Consider the following 16604-nt stretch of genomic DNA (forward strand, 5'->3'; position numbering starts at 1 on the left):
CAATAAGTAACGTCACTTTTGTATCAATCTCCGAAAATATGCCAACGATCGATAGAACTATTATATACGTCGAACAATATAGTTAACAGGTCGAGGCGACAAATTTTTGCCTGTCTAGTTTTAGCAGTGATCAACACTACTTCAAGACCAGGACTTTAGGCAACAATTTGTCGTTTCGATTGTGTTGTTCATACATATGGCCGCTGTTAAAAAAAATGTTCAACTTCTATTCATTTCACTCGTCGCTCGCTTGCGATTCTATCCATCTTGTCATTTCATTACTTTCGCTATTCATTCTGAGTATAGGTATCGCGTTCACCGAAAAAGCCAATAAATTTTCATAATAATAACTTCGGCAACTATGTTCATTATGGTATCAACTAGTCAATTTGTCATTCTAGGCTGAATTGAACGCGATCAACTAGTTTACGGAACGCAACAGTGACATAGGGTCTATTTTCAATATATTTAAAACGAATATTCCATAAAAACTTTGAATTGAATGCGCCAGCTAGCGGAGCAACAAATTCAGTTGAAATTTTGAGAAAGCTTTTTTCTTACCCTAAGGCACATATCTAGAGAGTGCCCCGTTGAGTTTTACAACTTTTTTGCTTAAGGGACAGTCTAGTATGGCAGTATGAGGCGTAAGTAAACTACATATTGGCTGTCAAACAATGATCATCCAGAAATCTAGAATATATATATTCAACATGCATTTGAATTATACAGTATTTTTTTCTTCAAAATTTTTTGGGGGATGTCATGCCTACCTCCCGTTATTTACGCCAATACGGGGTGATCACAAACTTTCGCACGAGAGTTTATTTAGTTATTCAATTGAAGTGTGCATGCGTATAGTGCCATGAGGCGTGGGTTCGATTCCCGCTCCAGTCAAATTCATCACTGGGCTACTGGGTGTTTCATGTTGTCTGTCCGTTGCTAAATGTTAGTGATCGTTCAGTCTGTGCAGCCTTTGGCTGAAGACGGTGTAAATTATCTTTTTTAAATGTGTTTTGTTTTCAACTCAAAACACCGGAAAAATTTATCGGCCGTTTAATGAGCTAAGCGCGTTACAAATCGATGCTGATAACTGAATGAAACTATTCATTTGAAAAATACAATATTCAAAGGCTTAGATAAAATTACCTGTCACATGTTTACCAATCGTCGCTGTAAAATTCATTGCGTGATCTGTCTCCTTGCATTGCCACGCTCAGAACGCACATGTTCAAGTGCACGAGTAAAAATGTTGGCTTCTTGCGTCTGATTTATGAAGTACGGATCGAGTAAACGCAGAAGTCAGTTTTTTCCTACTTCAACAAAAAAAATACACACTGCCCCTCTGGAGAACTAACTGGCATGCACACGCCAACCAAAAAAAAACAGACACTGTTGGTTCTGGCTAGGTCGATGCAATGTTTGGGGAGATATACGTACGCACCCCCAGGAGCATTGAATTATGAGAGTTCTGTCGAGTACGTGTTCTTGCATAATAATTGGTCTGTACGTTCCGGGAACGATCAAGCACACGATTAGACTTTCGCCCTAGCGCACGCTATGTTTGCTTTAGCCTCCATTCTGGACGCAATGGGAATGGAAAAAGAAGATTTATTATTTGTTTAACTTATCTAATCATCCGACCTGAAATTATTGGTCCCTCTGATTCTTGGGCCCTAATGATGGTCCTTTGGTCGAGTGCACCGCTACAGATAGTGTCAGGTTTGACAAATCCTTCAACAAATCGTCGTCAGATAGTCATTTCGAACGAACGAAAGAGTTTTACCGGGAAATCGAAGAAACAAGCCACCAGCTGTTGCCGAAGGGTTGTACCTCGGAACGACTCATCAAATATTTACTTTCACTTGGAGCGATAAATTTCCTACTGATCATTTCAAGAGAACACACGAGTGTTTTTGTGGATGGGCGTTCGTCTGATCAATTTCGTCGAAAGTAATTAAATGGCAACAAATCACTGTTCGGAAACGAAGAACCGCAGACTGAAGGGCCTGTGGGCGACTCGAATCAGATGAAGTTTTTTTATCGTAAAACCGTTGTATTAATGTGTCTGTTTGTCGCACGTGCTCACTTCAGAAGTCGATATATTTTCCACATCCCACAGTGGGAGATTTCGTCATTTGGGCGCTTTTGATGAATAGCGTCTTAATTGTGCTTCCAAGCGTCTTCTAGAAACTTTTCAGAAAGAAATAGCTTCTTCTGATCTTTTCAGCATTTTGAGCAATCCCCCAAAAGGTAAAATATAAAATTAATTTTTCGAACTTTTGAATTACTACAACTTTTTTGGAGGAATAGATCAAAGTACTGGATACATCAAAAGAAGCCCATATAATCACTGAGTAGCGTTCTAAAAGACAGCATAATACTTGGAATCACTACTAATCAAAAGCGCTCATATGACGAAATCACCCACTGTGCATCCCGTTGGTTGCATTCACAATGGAACTGGTGGCCATGGGAGACCGAGAAAGTTTGTTTCTCCGTTTTTTTTTTTCGAGTAGATGCTTAAATTCCATCGCCCGGTTTAATTAGAATGTTGGTGCAACGTCGTAAATTACAAATCAATTAACATCGGCTTTCGGATCGGGGACGGATGCATGTTTGCTTGCTTTCGGAGGTGTGGTTTCTTAATCTTTAGGTCATTTAAATGTTGAGAACTGAGGAGGTCGACAGCATAATTAATGTCCAAATAGATGTTTCTTCTTCGCTTCGGATGCCACATACCCTTCGGAGATTGGTTGTTTTCGGATGTAAATGATACCACTTTAGTGAGGTGTCCTAGCGATAACGCTCAGCAGAATGAGAAGACGAGTTGAAACGTGTTTGCCAGGGACATTAGTGTTTTTGCTGTGTTGTTGTAAATCAGTGCCGAAAGCTAAATGCCATTGAGGTTACGAGTCTTAGGAGATACTGGGATGAAATTATTTAGATTTGTAAAAGGTTTGATGGTAGCCAGCAAGAACAATTGACTCAATTTTGTGCTATGGTTTGTGGTATACATTTCTTCTATGTGAGTTCTTGGCTCTCTTTTGACAGGGATTCTTGCTTGCTTTAAAGGTTTTAATTTGAAAAAGCCAGGATATAAATTTTGACTTTTTAATTAAAATTTGAGTTCAATAACAAACTTTTTTTTAAGATCTACCTTTCTTCAAGTGTAAACTAAATTGAAATATCCGTTATACTTATGACAGTATTATTTTTTCTTCTGCTTTCTTTTGTTACGTCCCAACTGTATCAACCAATCGAAGCCTGATTATCTGTTAAATTAAATTTTTGCATTTGTAATTTGTGTGATGAGCACTAATATATTTAGTACAAATTGAACGTAAGTGCTAATCATATACAATGTGTTATTACATAAATCTATCTTCGTGGCATATGAAATCTAGAGTTCAGTTATTTTCAATGAAACTATATCACTACACAATCACACATTTCTTTTCCCATGTGGTGTTTCTCCGCTCGATCTGATGATTTCTGACCTTCCTCAATGTATTTTTTGTGTTCCCTATGACGCCGCATTACATACAGATGGTTATAATACTAAAGCAAGAACTTAATCCTATTTCCCGGCAAATGTTTGTGCAAATACAATTCTCACTATTGCTGTAATCTCTGGGCAGAATTCAAACCCACATCCATCGAACATAGACTTTGCAATATCAGTCAAATGCAAATCTTGTAATATTTCCCAGCAGCACGTCTCCGTATCAAACAGGGGATTGTATTAGGTGACTATTGCTACGCTACCTTATCAATATGGGGTGGCTTCGGATCGGCTAACAGCTCTCCCTAGCTCCCGTTAATCTTCAGATGATTATTTATGTTTTTTCGCCTCGCTCCGGGAGGCATTTCTTCGAGCAACACATTACCGCGCGGCACCTCACGGTGCTCCCCTGGTCGTTGCTATTAGAAAAAAAAAATCATTATGTGTGATTGAGCTCACCAGTCGTTTTCTACGGCTAAGATGCATGTTTAGGACAAATTATGGAAATAAAACTAGGACATGGTTTGAAAATAGTCCTTTTTGGAGGCATGAGTTCACATAGGTAAAGAAAATCAGTCGTACTTGAACAATTTTTTCCATGATTATCAGAAGAATTATATCATATTATATATTATGGTGTGGTGTGATGATTAAACTGAATGAATATAATTTAAAGCAAAATTACTGCCCAATCCAACCAAGAAATGTTCAATTCTTCAGCAGGTGGCTTATTTTAGCAAATGCTAAATAACTAGAAATATGTCATTCTCAGAGGGGGCACAGGCAAATTATCTTCTATCTCATCACATTTCACAGTAAATCTCACTCGGCACTAAAGATTTGGGCACTAGCACAAATAAATCACTTCAAATACCCCGTTTTACGGTAAATGAAAAACCGTATATATCACCATCGACATTTTTGAAATTCCGCCCAGACATCCAACTTAGGGGCTGTCCATTAATTACGTAAGGGTTTACGGGGGGAGGGGGGGTTTCAGATTTCTTACGCGTCATACAATTTGTTTTTTATTTTCATACAAAAAATCTTACCATGGGGGGGGGGTTTGAAAAATCGCGAAAATTGTCTTACGTAATTAATGGATCGCCCCTTAGCTATAGAAAACGAATGCTGAGCACAGACTTGATGGAGATTTTTTTCTTATAATAACGGTCTGATGAACACCGTTTGTCTTCCTCCGTTTCCCTGTTCCTTCCAGCTGTGATAATTTGACGAACGTAACAATTTCTAAAGAATCAAAACATTTGACGGACAGCTTCAAATTTAGAATAACTGTCCGCCGGCGTGACAACTTGTCACTAATGAGCGTTTTCTTCTTCATTTCCCCCTGTCTTTCTTTCAGTTCTCACCGCCAGGTCACAGACGCTCTCCTCGATGGACCTGGAAACGCCTCCGCCATACGACGTAGAATCCCTGCCGAGCTATACGATAGTATCGGGCCTGCCGAGCTACAACGATGCCATCGAGCAGCTCAAACAGAAACAGCAACAGAAAAGTCCCGGTGGCCACTTGGAGCCGGTCAAGCTTCAACGACCTTCGGTCATCAAACTCTTCGAATCGCAGTCACAGGATTTACTCGCTGGCGCAAAACTGGAGGAAATCCGCTACAACTTTGCAAACAATCTCACCACCAGCGTTGTGTCGGAAAACTCCTTCGACGTTACGCCGACTACCAGCAGCAATACGGCGGTAAATGCGACGACGGTTGCAGTTGCGCCCAATTTCAAAACCCAAGTTTCCACGAGTATGCCGAAAAAGTTTACCGTTTGCAATTACAGTGTGGAAAATGAACGATCTGGCAGTTAAGTTGGTAGAAAGGTGGTATGGAACAAGTACCTTTCGCTAGAAGGAGCTTTCACGAGAGAAAACTACGACTGTGTTATTAATCTTTAATTCATTCCATTAAATGCGACTGTAGGGCATAGTTAGGTGTACATATAAGATGACGATCCTTCAGAAGGAGGGTTATATTTACTACGACTACTACTTTGTGCCAGTTCCGTAATTGTTAATGCAAACAATCTGCTGAGAACGGTTATCTCAGACGAACAAATCAATTATGAAGTACATATACATATGATATAGATAGAAAACTGCTTCCTTAATTCCAAGACTTAAATCATATTATGTGAAATATAGTCTATCTATCAACAGAGAAAGTGAATAACAAGTATCAAAACGTGCTTAAATTTATATCACTTCCCAATTCCAATTAGTGCCATTGTCATATTCTTTTCAGCATCGCCATGGGCGTAGCCAGGATTTCCACCAAGAGATCCAGAAGGAGGGTTAACGATTGCGAAGGCATTGTCCATCGAATAACAAGGTCAATTTCAATTACATTTCGGAACAAAATTTGGTCACAAGCCTAAAAATATTACAGTATACCCGATCATGAATAGATTGGTTATTAAAAATGCATTATTCAATGATTTTAGCCAACTTGTATGCAAGCTTACCAGCTTGTATGGTAATTGATTTGCCTAATTCACCACAGAATTCAAACTTTTTGTGTTAAATAAGTTAATATTATTGCAATTTTGGAGATAACGTTCCGTTCTACGGTTGAACAATAGAAATATTAGTAGTAGAACGCTAGTGGCGTTGTTGTCTCAAAACTGATTTCAATTATTACTGCCTTAAATTATGGATTTCCATTGTTTGTTCAATACCATGTCGTTGTTTTGGTTTTTAAAATAAGTCTAACACTTTGAGGCCCAGTACTCACGCTGTCAGTTCGTGGCAAACTATATGTTGGTAACACGAACAGCAGCGACATTAGCATTCTTAGGTTAATGCTTCTACTGGTTGAACAGAAAGCTACCGCAGCAGTCACATTACTGATTTTCACAAAGCATCATCGAGCGGCTGCGATGATACCTTGGAAACCACGTTGATAACTGTTGTTTTCGGCTGTTTTTCAAAGCTTTGGACTCAACTAGCATACTTTGATTAGATGTTTTCGTTCAATACAATGATTATCAAGCATGCGGTAGAACTTTGACAGCTGCGGTAGAACTTCGCGGCTACCGCAGAACGGAAAATTTTCAAAAGAACCGTAATAATAAGTTCTATTCTGTATGCTCTAAACCACGATTACATAAATGTCTGCTAACCCACAATTTAAATTTCATGTGAACATGAGGGAAAAAATATTATATTATATTTTTTTGAACCTTTGCGTTACTGACCTATTTTCGTGATTTTCTTACTCTAATTTCCATATTTTTTAGCCGATTTCAATAATATTTTGACACAACACCACAAATCTATTCAAGTTTTGTGACCTGTACTAGGAACCCCCGTGGGGTCTGTTCGAAAGTCATTTAAGATATTTTCATAATTATTTTGCACGGATCAACCAAAAATGCAGTGATTGAAACTGAGCACGATCATGATCATGAGCATAGATGACGGTACAATTCGTAGTTGCTACTCCATGATTGCCCAGATCAATCGAAGTTGCACAGAGATTTGATGAATGGGGCTTACCAATGTGAACATATCGAGAGCTCAAAATGCGAAAGTCAATAACGGTTTCGGCCACATCCTTACGATCATCAGGGAAGGGAAAGAATGTTAGATAGACAACCATTGCATTGGTACAAGAGACCGATGAATCTTCTGCATATTCACAGTTGTCGTGGGGAGGATATTGGGTTAGTAGTGATTCGATCTACAGTTGTGTTCAGAATAATAGTAGTGAAAGACGATTTTCATACAAAATGCTCAACTTTGGCATGTTGTAACTTTGTTTCCTTATGAGCGATCTGCATGAAATTTTGGCAGTGAACTACAAATATACTCAATTGTATTATTACAAAATTTTAAAAATTTCACACTACCGGCTTAAAATTTAAGTACCAGGTAAAAACGCTCAAAATAATAGTAGTTTTTCTTTCGTAAATTTTTGTTCAGCAGCAATTTTATAAAAAAAATAGCTTGTTTATACATTTATAGCTTGGATGGAATTGGTTGAAACGATGAATAAAGAAAAATTCAAAAACTTAAAATGCAGCAGATATTTAAATTAAAAAAACTACTATTATTTTGAGCGATTTCACCTGGTGCTCAACTTTTTAGTCGGTAGTGTACAAATTTTCAAATCTTGTGATAATGAAATTGAGTATATATGTAGTTCACTGCCAAAATTTCATGCCGATTGCTAATATGGGAACAAAGTTACAGCATGCCAAAGTTGAGCATTTTGTATGAAAATCGGCTTTCACTACTATTATTCTGAACACAACTGTATGACATATTCTTGCCTATCTGGATTCGCCGTATTGTTCGATAAACGCATTATACGCAGAACAAGTGTTCATCGCTTGCCCTCACAAGAGCAAGCGACACGGTCAAAGGATCAAACACTACTCCAAAAATACAGTGTTTGTAATTAAATCATAAACCATTAGTATATTGCAACTCTTTCAACTCATTTGGTAATATTGTTGGTGATTCTGGATTCACTAGAACCGGTTCCTGGGGTATCAGTTGAAGCCCAAGATCTGATCAGCACAAACCATATCATGCGACACATAAAGGTTTTAGAACTGAAATAAAATAAAATGCAGTAATTGTTTACAACATCTACAAGTACTTCCTGAATATCCTAGACATCAATACGATGATTGCAAACCATATCATGCGACACATCAATCTTCAATAATTTTTGCAGTGAGTATAAAACAATGCACACTCAATAATTCATTCCAGTATAGGGTGAATTATGGATACTTTCAGGATGTTCTGGAGCCGAGAAGGTAATCAATTCGATGATTGCAAACTCTACCACATGATAGAGTTGATATCCAAGGTCCCGGAACCTGGTCCTGAACATCCCATGAATACTTGGAATTGACTTTTTGTTGCAAGAAATTACTAAACATGCATCATATCATACTCCAAGTGAAAAAAAACTTGTGAATCGATTTATCGCATGATATGGATTGCAATAATCGGATTGATGTGCTTCTCCAGGGTCCCAAAATCGTCTCCAGAACATCGCAAAAGCACTTGTTAATGACCTAATATTACAAGAAATTACTTAATATGCATCACATTATACCCCCAGCGAAAAAAAATGAAGATTGATGTGCCGCATGTTTTGGTCGGATTGCAATCGTTTTCCAGGGTCCCGGAATAAGTATTAAGTAAAGAATTCCATCCAGAATGAGTCAAAAAATAAAAATCGTACTCGATAATCTTCGATTTGGATTAAATTTTGCACATGTTTTCGGTATGGTAGAATAAACGTTTTCCATAGAAAAATCGATCATTTTGACTCAAGAATAATGAAAACGCATCCCGCAACGGCTTCGTGTCACGAGCCGAGATGTGCAGGGATAAGGGAGCATTTTGACGGACGAGCGTGAGGTGATCGAAAGGTGGAAGCAACACTTCGACGAAAACTTGAATGGCGCTGAGAGCATAGAGGATTAAGATGGGCCCGGAGAGGCTGGCCATTTGTCTGCACCGGCTGATAGGCACAGAACAGCTACCAGGAACACAGAACAGCTACCAGAGGAGTGTAAGGAAGGGGTAATATTCCCCATCTACAAGAAATGCGACAAATTAGGTTGTGGGAACTTTCGAGCGATCACCATTCTAAATGCGGTCTACAAAGTAATATCCCAGATCATCTTCCGTCGTCTGTCACCTGTAGTAAACGAGTTCGTGGGAAGTTATCAAGCCGGCTTCGTTGACGGCTGATCGACAACGGCCCAGAGCTTTACTGTACGGCAAATCCTCCAAAAATGTCGTGAATACCAGGTCCCTACGCATCACCTTTTCATCGATTTCAAGGTGGCATACGATAGTATCGACTGCGTAGAGCTATGGAAAATCATGGACGAGAACAGCTTTCCCGGGCAGCTCACGAGACTGATAAGAGCGACGATGGAAAGTGTGCAAAATTGTGTGAAGGTTTCAGGCGAACACTCCAGTGCGTTTGGAATCCACCAGGGACTACGACAAGGTGATGTCGTAGTCTGTTGTTTCGTGCCTGATGTTCAATATTGCACTAGAAGGTGTTATGCGGAGAGTCGGGCTTAACAGCCGGGGGACGATTTTTACGAGATCTAGTCAATTTCTTTGCTTCGCGGATGATATGGACATTGTCGGCCGAACATTTGAAAAGGTGGCAGACCTGTACACCCGCCTGAAATGCGAGGCAGCAAAAGTTGGACTGGTGGTGAATGCGACCAAGACGAAGTACATACTAGCTGGCGGGGCCGAGCGCGACAGGGCTCGCCTTGGTAGCAGTGTTACGATAGACGGGGTACGTTTGAGGTGGTTGACGAGTTTGTCTTTCTTGGATCCTTGCTGACGGCTGACAATAACGTTAGCCGTGAAATACGGAGGCTCATCATCGGTGGAAGTCGGGCCTACTATGGCCTCCAGAAGAAGCTGCGGTCAAAAAAGATTCACACCCGCACCAAATTTACCATGTACAAAACGTTCATAAGGCCGGTAGTGCTTTACGGGCATGAAACGTGGACGATGCTCGAGGAGGACCTGCAAGCACTTGGAGCCTTTGAACGTCGGATGCTTAGGACGATCTTTGGCGATGTGCAGGAAAACTATGTGTGGGGGTCAAAAATGAACCACGAGCTCGCCCAACTCTACGGCGAACCCAGTATCCAGAAGGTGGTCAAAGCTGGAAGGATACGATGGGCAGGGCATGCGGTCAGCAACGCTGCAAGGATGGTATTCGCGTCGGATCCGGTTGGTGCAAGAAGACGTGGAGCGCAGCAAGCTAGCTGGGCGGATCAAGCGCGTATCAATTTGGCGAGCGTGGGGCAGAACCGAGGATGGAGAGATGCGGCCACGAATCGAGTATTGTGGCGTGAAATTGTTGATTCAGTGTTATCTGTCTAGATGTTAACTAAATAAATGAAATGAATACTGCATGAAATAATTTCACCCTGAGGAATTTACCTGTTGATTTTTTTATAAGACGCATCTATGGATTTACCCAATATTTCGTCTCAAAATACGTTCATTTCGTCCAGGGTTACGACAAGAACGAACAACGTCTGAGAACTCCTTTGAGCATTTAATAATGGTTTTATTTTTCAGACTACAAGAATTAACACCAACAAGTACTTATATAGTTTTTATACTTCTCCCAGATCAATTATATTCCTAAATATACTCAGTTATGTCTTGTAAAATACTTCGACAAATTTCAAAATTGTGCTGCGACACACTGCTGAAAGATCGTTGGCCCTATTGTGTGTTTTTATTTTTTGGAAAGAGCTAATTCCAACAATATTTGTAAAAATACTGTAAAAATTGCTCAGAAAACTCTGACTGAAATCCGAGAGCAAAGTAAGTGGAATTTCAGGAGAAATCTTTAGAAGACTCGATTGAGGTTATCTCAAAGTTATCCCTGGATGATTTTTATTAGTCGCAACCTGTGATCAATCAATTGATTTGAACAATTTTTCGTTATTTTAGGGAATTGTTGACAAAAAATTTACAATGATTTTTGCTAAAAACACCTCAATACCTTACCTTTTGAGAAACTTCAGTTACAATTACTTGACAAGTTCAAGAAAGAATGCCGGAAGAGAAGTATGGAGTAAAGTGTTGCATTTGTAGAATTCGGAATGAATCCAGATGCATTTTATATGAAACTATTGCCAGATGCTTTTTATATGAAACTAGTGGTCCCGGCAAACATCGTCTTGCCATAAAGTAGGCTGTTGAAAAACGTCAAGAAATCCCCCTTAAAAAAATGACACCTTAGCCTTCTCCCATTTTCCCGATTATTTCGGAGACTTTCTCGAACTTTTTCTTCACACAAACACGTCGCATCCCTTGCGGAGTGCAACTGTGAAAAGCTTGCGTTAATCCGTTGACCCGTTCTCAAGCCATTTCGTGACATACAAACACCACTCCATTTTTATTTATATAGAATATATCATGGAAAATCTCCCGAATGATTTCGTTTCCTGAGAACATATGTGCAGTTGTCGCTTAGAAATGTTTTAAAACATTCGAAATGCTTCATGATAAAATCAGGTAAATAGTTGAATTATTTTTGGGAAACATCTGGAGAAATTTCGAGAAAAAACAATTGGAGGAATGTTTGGGAAATTCCTTGACGGATGAAGAGTCTTCAAGGAATCTTCCAAACATAGCTAAAAGTGGTTTTCTCCAAATTTAAAAAAAAAAAAACCAAAAACGTACTCGTTGTGGACTTTAGTGTACTCCCCGTGAGACCAGAGGTGTCGAAAAATTCACAAGTTCTTATGTAAAACCATCAAACTTCAGCTAAATGACGTTACCAGCATACAGCTTCAAAATATACGAAACTGTGTGCTGATTGAATTGCTAAGTGCTGACTTGGCCACAAAATATCAGAGTGGAAATAATATGGAGCACGTTATTTTCCACGAAGGAAGGGATTTTAAATTCCCGGTGTATGTGGATGACGCTGCCGTTACTGTACGGATCCATGATCTTTCAACGAACATTTCACACATGACCGTGAAAAAACATATGGAGGAACGATACGGTGTGGTACTCTCCGTCGGACGAGAACGATGGAAACATTACTTTCCTGGTATTCCTAATGGAATACGTGTTTTGAGGATGCATCTCTTTAAGCCAATTCCTTCGTACATTGAGATTGAAGGTCAGATGACGTCAGTTTCTTACCAAAACCAGGTGAAAAGTTGCCGCTATTGCCACAAAACAGCCTACCCAAAACAAAAATGTTCCGAGCCATCGGAAGCGCCAACTGAAGCCAATCAACCTGAAGCCGGAGGAAACATTCGATCCACATTGTTCAACGTGAACGATTTCCCCGTTCTTGGCGAAACGACTAAAACGATACAATCAACAACAAAAACCACACCAACAGTAACTATTGTACCATCACATGCGACTTCCGACGCTGAATCTCATATCGACGATGCTCACCACGAGGAAGCAGTCACGGACAACAATAACGAAAATGATACCGATAGCACGTCAGTGGAAACAGACACACATACACGCTCGTTCAGATCTACTGAAAAGTGAGTAGATTTTGACTCACTTCGGAGAACTGCTCAAAAGTGAGTAACACCATCGTTACTCACTTTAGAGTAACATTGTCAAATGTCAATATGGGAGTAACACTTACTCACTTTGTTTAATCTGAAATTGGCGAAAGTGAGTAGATGTCACTCACTTCAGGAAATAATATTTTTGGAAATAAATGTATTATGTTATTCATAAAATCAGAAGAAATACACAAAGAGCATAACATTTATTCATTATTTCTTATGATAACAAGTTTAAAAATTTGATATTTGTTTTAAAATTTTCACTGCTCTGCAATGGATCCCCGGATGTTATAAATCTCTGGGGGATTGATGAAAGTCATGGAGTATGTAGTTTGACCGAGCCAGTAGCCTTCCCAGTTAGACTGTAAAGAATTGATAATTAGTCCAATAAAAAGTACGACGGTAAAACTTACTGTTTATATTTGTTTCTTGCGGTTATTCGATCAAAACAGGACTTGGTCATTTTCACTCCGACCTCGCTCCACTTGATATCAGGATTATTGACTTCGCAGCACTAATCTGGAATTCGCCGGTTGGACTTCCGAAGCGTAGTTTCAAGCAAACTAATGGTCATTGCTCTGCCGGCTCGGCTTTGGTCTCGACTGTTTTTAAAAACAGTCCGACATCACGTCGACGGAAGAAATTTCACCACAACAGAGGATTTGTCAGTTCGAGCGCGCGAAATTTTCACAAGTCTTTGACGTTTACAAAGTGAGTCAAATATGTTTGTGTTTACTCAAAAGTGAGTAAGGTCGTTTTCTTTCATGGTTGAGTAAAAAGTTACTCACTTTGATAAAATAAAGTTACTCACTTTTGACAGCTAACTTGGAACTTCAAAAGTGAGTCAAAGTTACTCTTTTTTGAGTAGATTTGAACGAGCGTGTAAACGGCGCTTGTCAACTCGACGTAAGAACGAAACGAAAAAAATGTGCATTTCTCAGGGTTGCCAGAATGATGGCAAACCCGTGAACGACGGCAAAAAGAACAATTTATTTGTTGAAAATTACTCAAGTAAATTGAGAAGTAGTTCAGCATCCAAAATTGACTTAGGAGGATAGGACAGTTTATTATATTAGACATTATGTAATGAACGCACGAAAATCGGCTCCGTAATGCTTTAATGGCGGATGAGCCTATCAAATAAACGAACAATAAAAAAATACATGTTTCGATGAAACGTTTTCAAAGCATTAATGTTGCTATTTTCTCGTATAAACATTAGCGGTTTCAGGGGTCATGATTCTAGTATGTAACGGCATTTTCAATATTACCGAACATTGTTTACATCAGGGGGGCCGAAATGAGCCAATAATTAGCTACCCAACATTAATTACATGGCGTCCAGGGTCTTTGTTTTGATTCTTTTGGGACTGACAAAACAGATGATTTTTTTGGATTGGAGACATCAATAATACCTCACTGATGCGTAAAAATTCAACAAAATGTTGAAAAAAGGAAAAGCTTTATAAAATACGACGATTCAACGCAATATATTCAATTGTCAGAAACGAGCACTAGCAGCACATGAGCCGTATACTCAAAAATCAGGAGTAAGTTAAGGCACACCAACCAGAAAGTGGGTACCAAAACGCGAATTAACAAAAATGATTTGAAGAAGAGCCGAAATGTATGCAGGATGACAGCTGTGTCAGTCCTCTGGTTTACATGACTGATCAATGCTACCTCATATTAGCTAAATCGAAAAAATCGCCTCAAATATTTTTTCGATCATGCTTAAAAGTTTAAGAAAACAAAATAGTCACAAGTGATGTATACAGATACTTGTTTTAATAATACAAAATTTAGAATTTTTATATTTTCAAATGATAAAACTGATAAATGTTACCATAATGTTTTAATTGGTCTGCATGGATTCTAACATGATGTATGGATGAGCAATTTAAAAAAAGAAATAATAATTACCCTTCGTAACATTACAGTCAATTTAAATATCTTAAGTAGATGAATAAATCGAATTTAGTACTATATCATTTAATTCCACAAGAGTTTGTATTCATTGGCATATACGTACGCGTATTTCGACCTCAACTGTAAGGCCGTCTTCAGTGTCGTATACTAAGTCGAGTCTAGTACACGACATTGAAGACGGCCTTACAGTTGAGGTCGAAATACGCGTACGTATATGTCAAAGGATACAAACTCTAGTGGAATTAAATGGTATAGTTCTAAATTCGGTTTTTTCATCTACTTATAGGTATTCTACTAAACAGCTCGAAGATTGATTATTATATATCTTTTCTGTTGGCTACGCCCATGAGTATCACCCTGATTTGAACAGGCCTTAAAATCCTCTTCAATTGATCAATCTTTCTAGATGCGGGCATCAAGTGTTGACAAAAATCATAATCGCTGCGCACTCCCCCCCGCGCAATGTATGCCCCCCTCCGCTTGCAATTGACTGTTTAAAACGATAAGTTAATTTGATGAAGTGTGAATGTGGCCTCCTGACTCCGAACCCGATTCAAGTGCTATCTGTTAGTCACCATCTTGATTTTGTTCCACTATGCGAGGGCCGAAGGGTGAAAACACAACGGGCAGATTCTCTGCCACCTGATACCACCGATTCACGCTTATCGTTCATTCCGACAGATGGATTGCCAATTTCCGTTTCAAATGATGAAATGTAGCAATATTCAACCCCTCTGCCGGCTACTGAATGCACAGGAATGATACCGAAAATGCGACGAAAGCCTAGAGTATACCCACCGTTCTGCACACCCTTAGGCAAAAATCCTGATACTGATGATAGAATGCGCCCCCGGAAGGCGGAATTTCCCTAAACAGAATCGGTACGTGGCCACAAGCAGCACTCAACAAAATGAATGTTATAACATTTTACATGACAAAAGGACGTGATCGCTTCTGCCAGCCCTGTTCGAGGAATTGCACGGTGTGTAACATTGTGTTTCACCGGATCATCTGGGAGGGCTAGTAACGACAGATTTACACAGAATAATACGAATCTACACAGTGCTTAAAATAAAAAAAAGACTTAAAACTTTTGAATAGATGTACCTAGGAATCTATTCGTAAAACTTGAGACCATGATAGACTTAGCGGTAAACGCACAGCTATTAAGCAAGACCCAGCTGAGGGCCATGGGCTCGAATCCGGATCTTTCAGATTTTTTTCTAGACTTCCTGGGGCATAGAATATCTTCGTACTTGCCACACGATATACAAATGCAAAAATGGTCAATCGGCAAACAAAGCTCTCAGTACAAAACTGTGAAAATGCTCATAAGAACACTAAGCTGAGAAGCAGGCTTTCTGGCTGTCATGTCTACCTATCTCAAGAGATATTCCTTATAGCTATGGTACCTTTTATTTGTTAGTACCTACGGGATTTCTGAGCTATAAATACTTGTTGCCGTAAGCGCAGTAGAAGAGACATCCCGGACTGTGGACAGATTAACATATTATTTTATTCTTTATTTACAGGATATAAAACTGGCCTGTTTGTAGAATGTAGTTTGCATTTTTCACTCCTATCTAACGTACAACTGGACACAATGCTGTAACTGCAAACATGTACTGCAATGTTCATCCGTTTGTATATCCCTTCTGGCCAAGTCCCGGGTTTGCGTTCCGGCATTGCCAAAGGAAAGGGAGCAAACATTTATTATCCACTTGCCATCGTTGCTGCTGCTATTATATTATCTGCCGGGTCCCATGGGAGAAATGCTGCACAAGAACACATAAAATTGAACTTTCCACGATAGGGTAGGATGAATGAATTTGAATATTCAGTGCATGACTAACATCTAGGTAGGAATTCAAAATTTTACAAAGATTTCACTTGATTCGAAATTGAAATCTTTCTAAAAAGCCAGCTATTTAAGTTTTTAGTAGCTTTAAGTGAAATTGAAAATACATTTTTTGGTGATATTTTTCTTGTTATCAATTATTTGATTGGCATATTAAATACAATCTCATCACGGATTCAAAATTGATAATGAAATAACACAAATTGATTATATTGCACAAAAGTAATGTTTCAAT

The 16604-nt window shown here is 39.1% G+C and overlaps 1 protein-coding gene across 1 annotated transcript in view; it reads left to right on the plus strand.

Moving 5' to 3' along the window:
- The window catches only part of LOC5568959 (protein commissureless 2 homolog), a 78634-nt gene extending 72941 nt beyond the window's left edge, over positions 1 to 5693 (plus strand). Inside the window, exon 2 of the mRNA XM_001652574.2 lies at positions 4866 to 5693. Within this exon, the coding sequence (XP_001652624.2) occupies positions 4866 to 5329 (464 nt within the window). The 3' untranslated portion in view covers positions 5330 to 5693. The remainder of the gene's footprint in view (positions 1 to 4865) is intronic.
- The last annotated feature ends 10911 nt before the right edge of the window (positions 5694 to 16604 follow it).

Source organism: Aedes aegypti, chromosome 3 (genome assembly GCF_002204515.2).
Source record: "Aedes aegypti strain LVP_AGWG chromosome 3, AaegL5.0 Primary Assembly, whole genome shotgun sequence".
Classification (NCBI taxonomy): domain Eukaryota; kingdom Metazoa; phylum Arthropoda; class Insecta; order Diptera; family Culicidae; genus Aedes; species Aedes aegypti.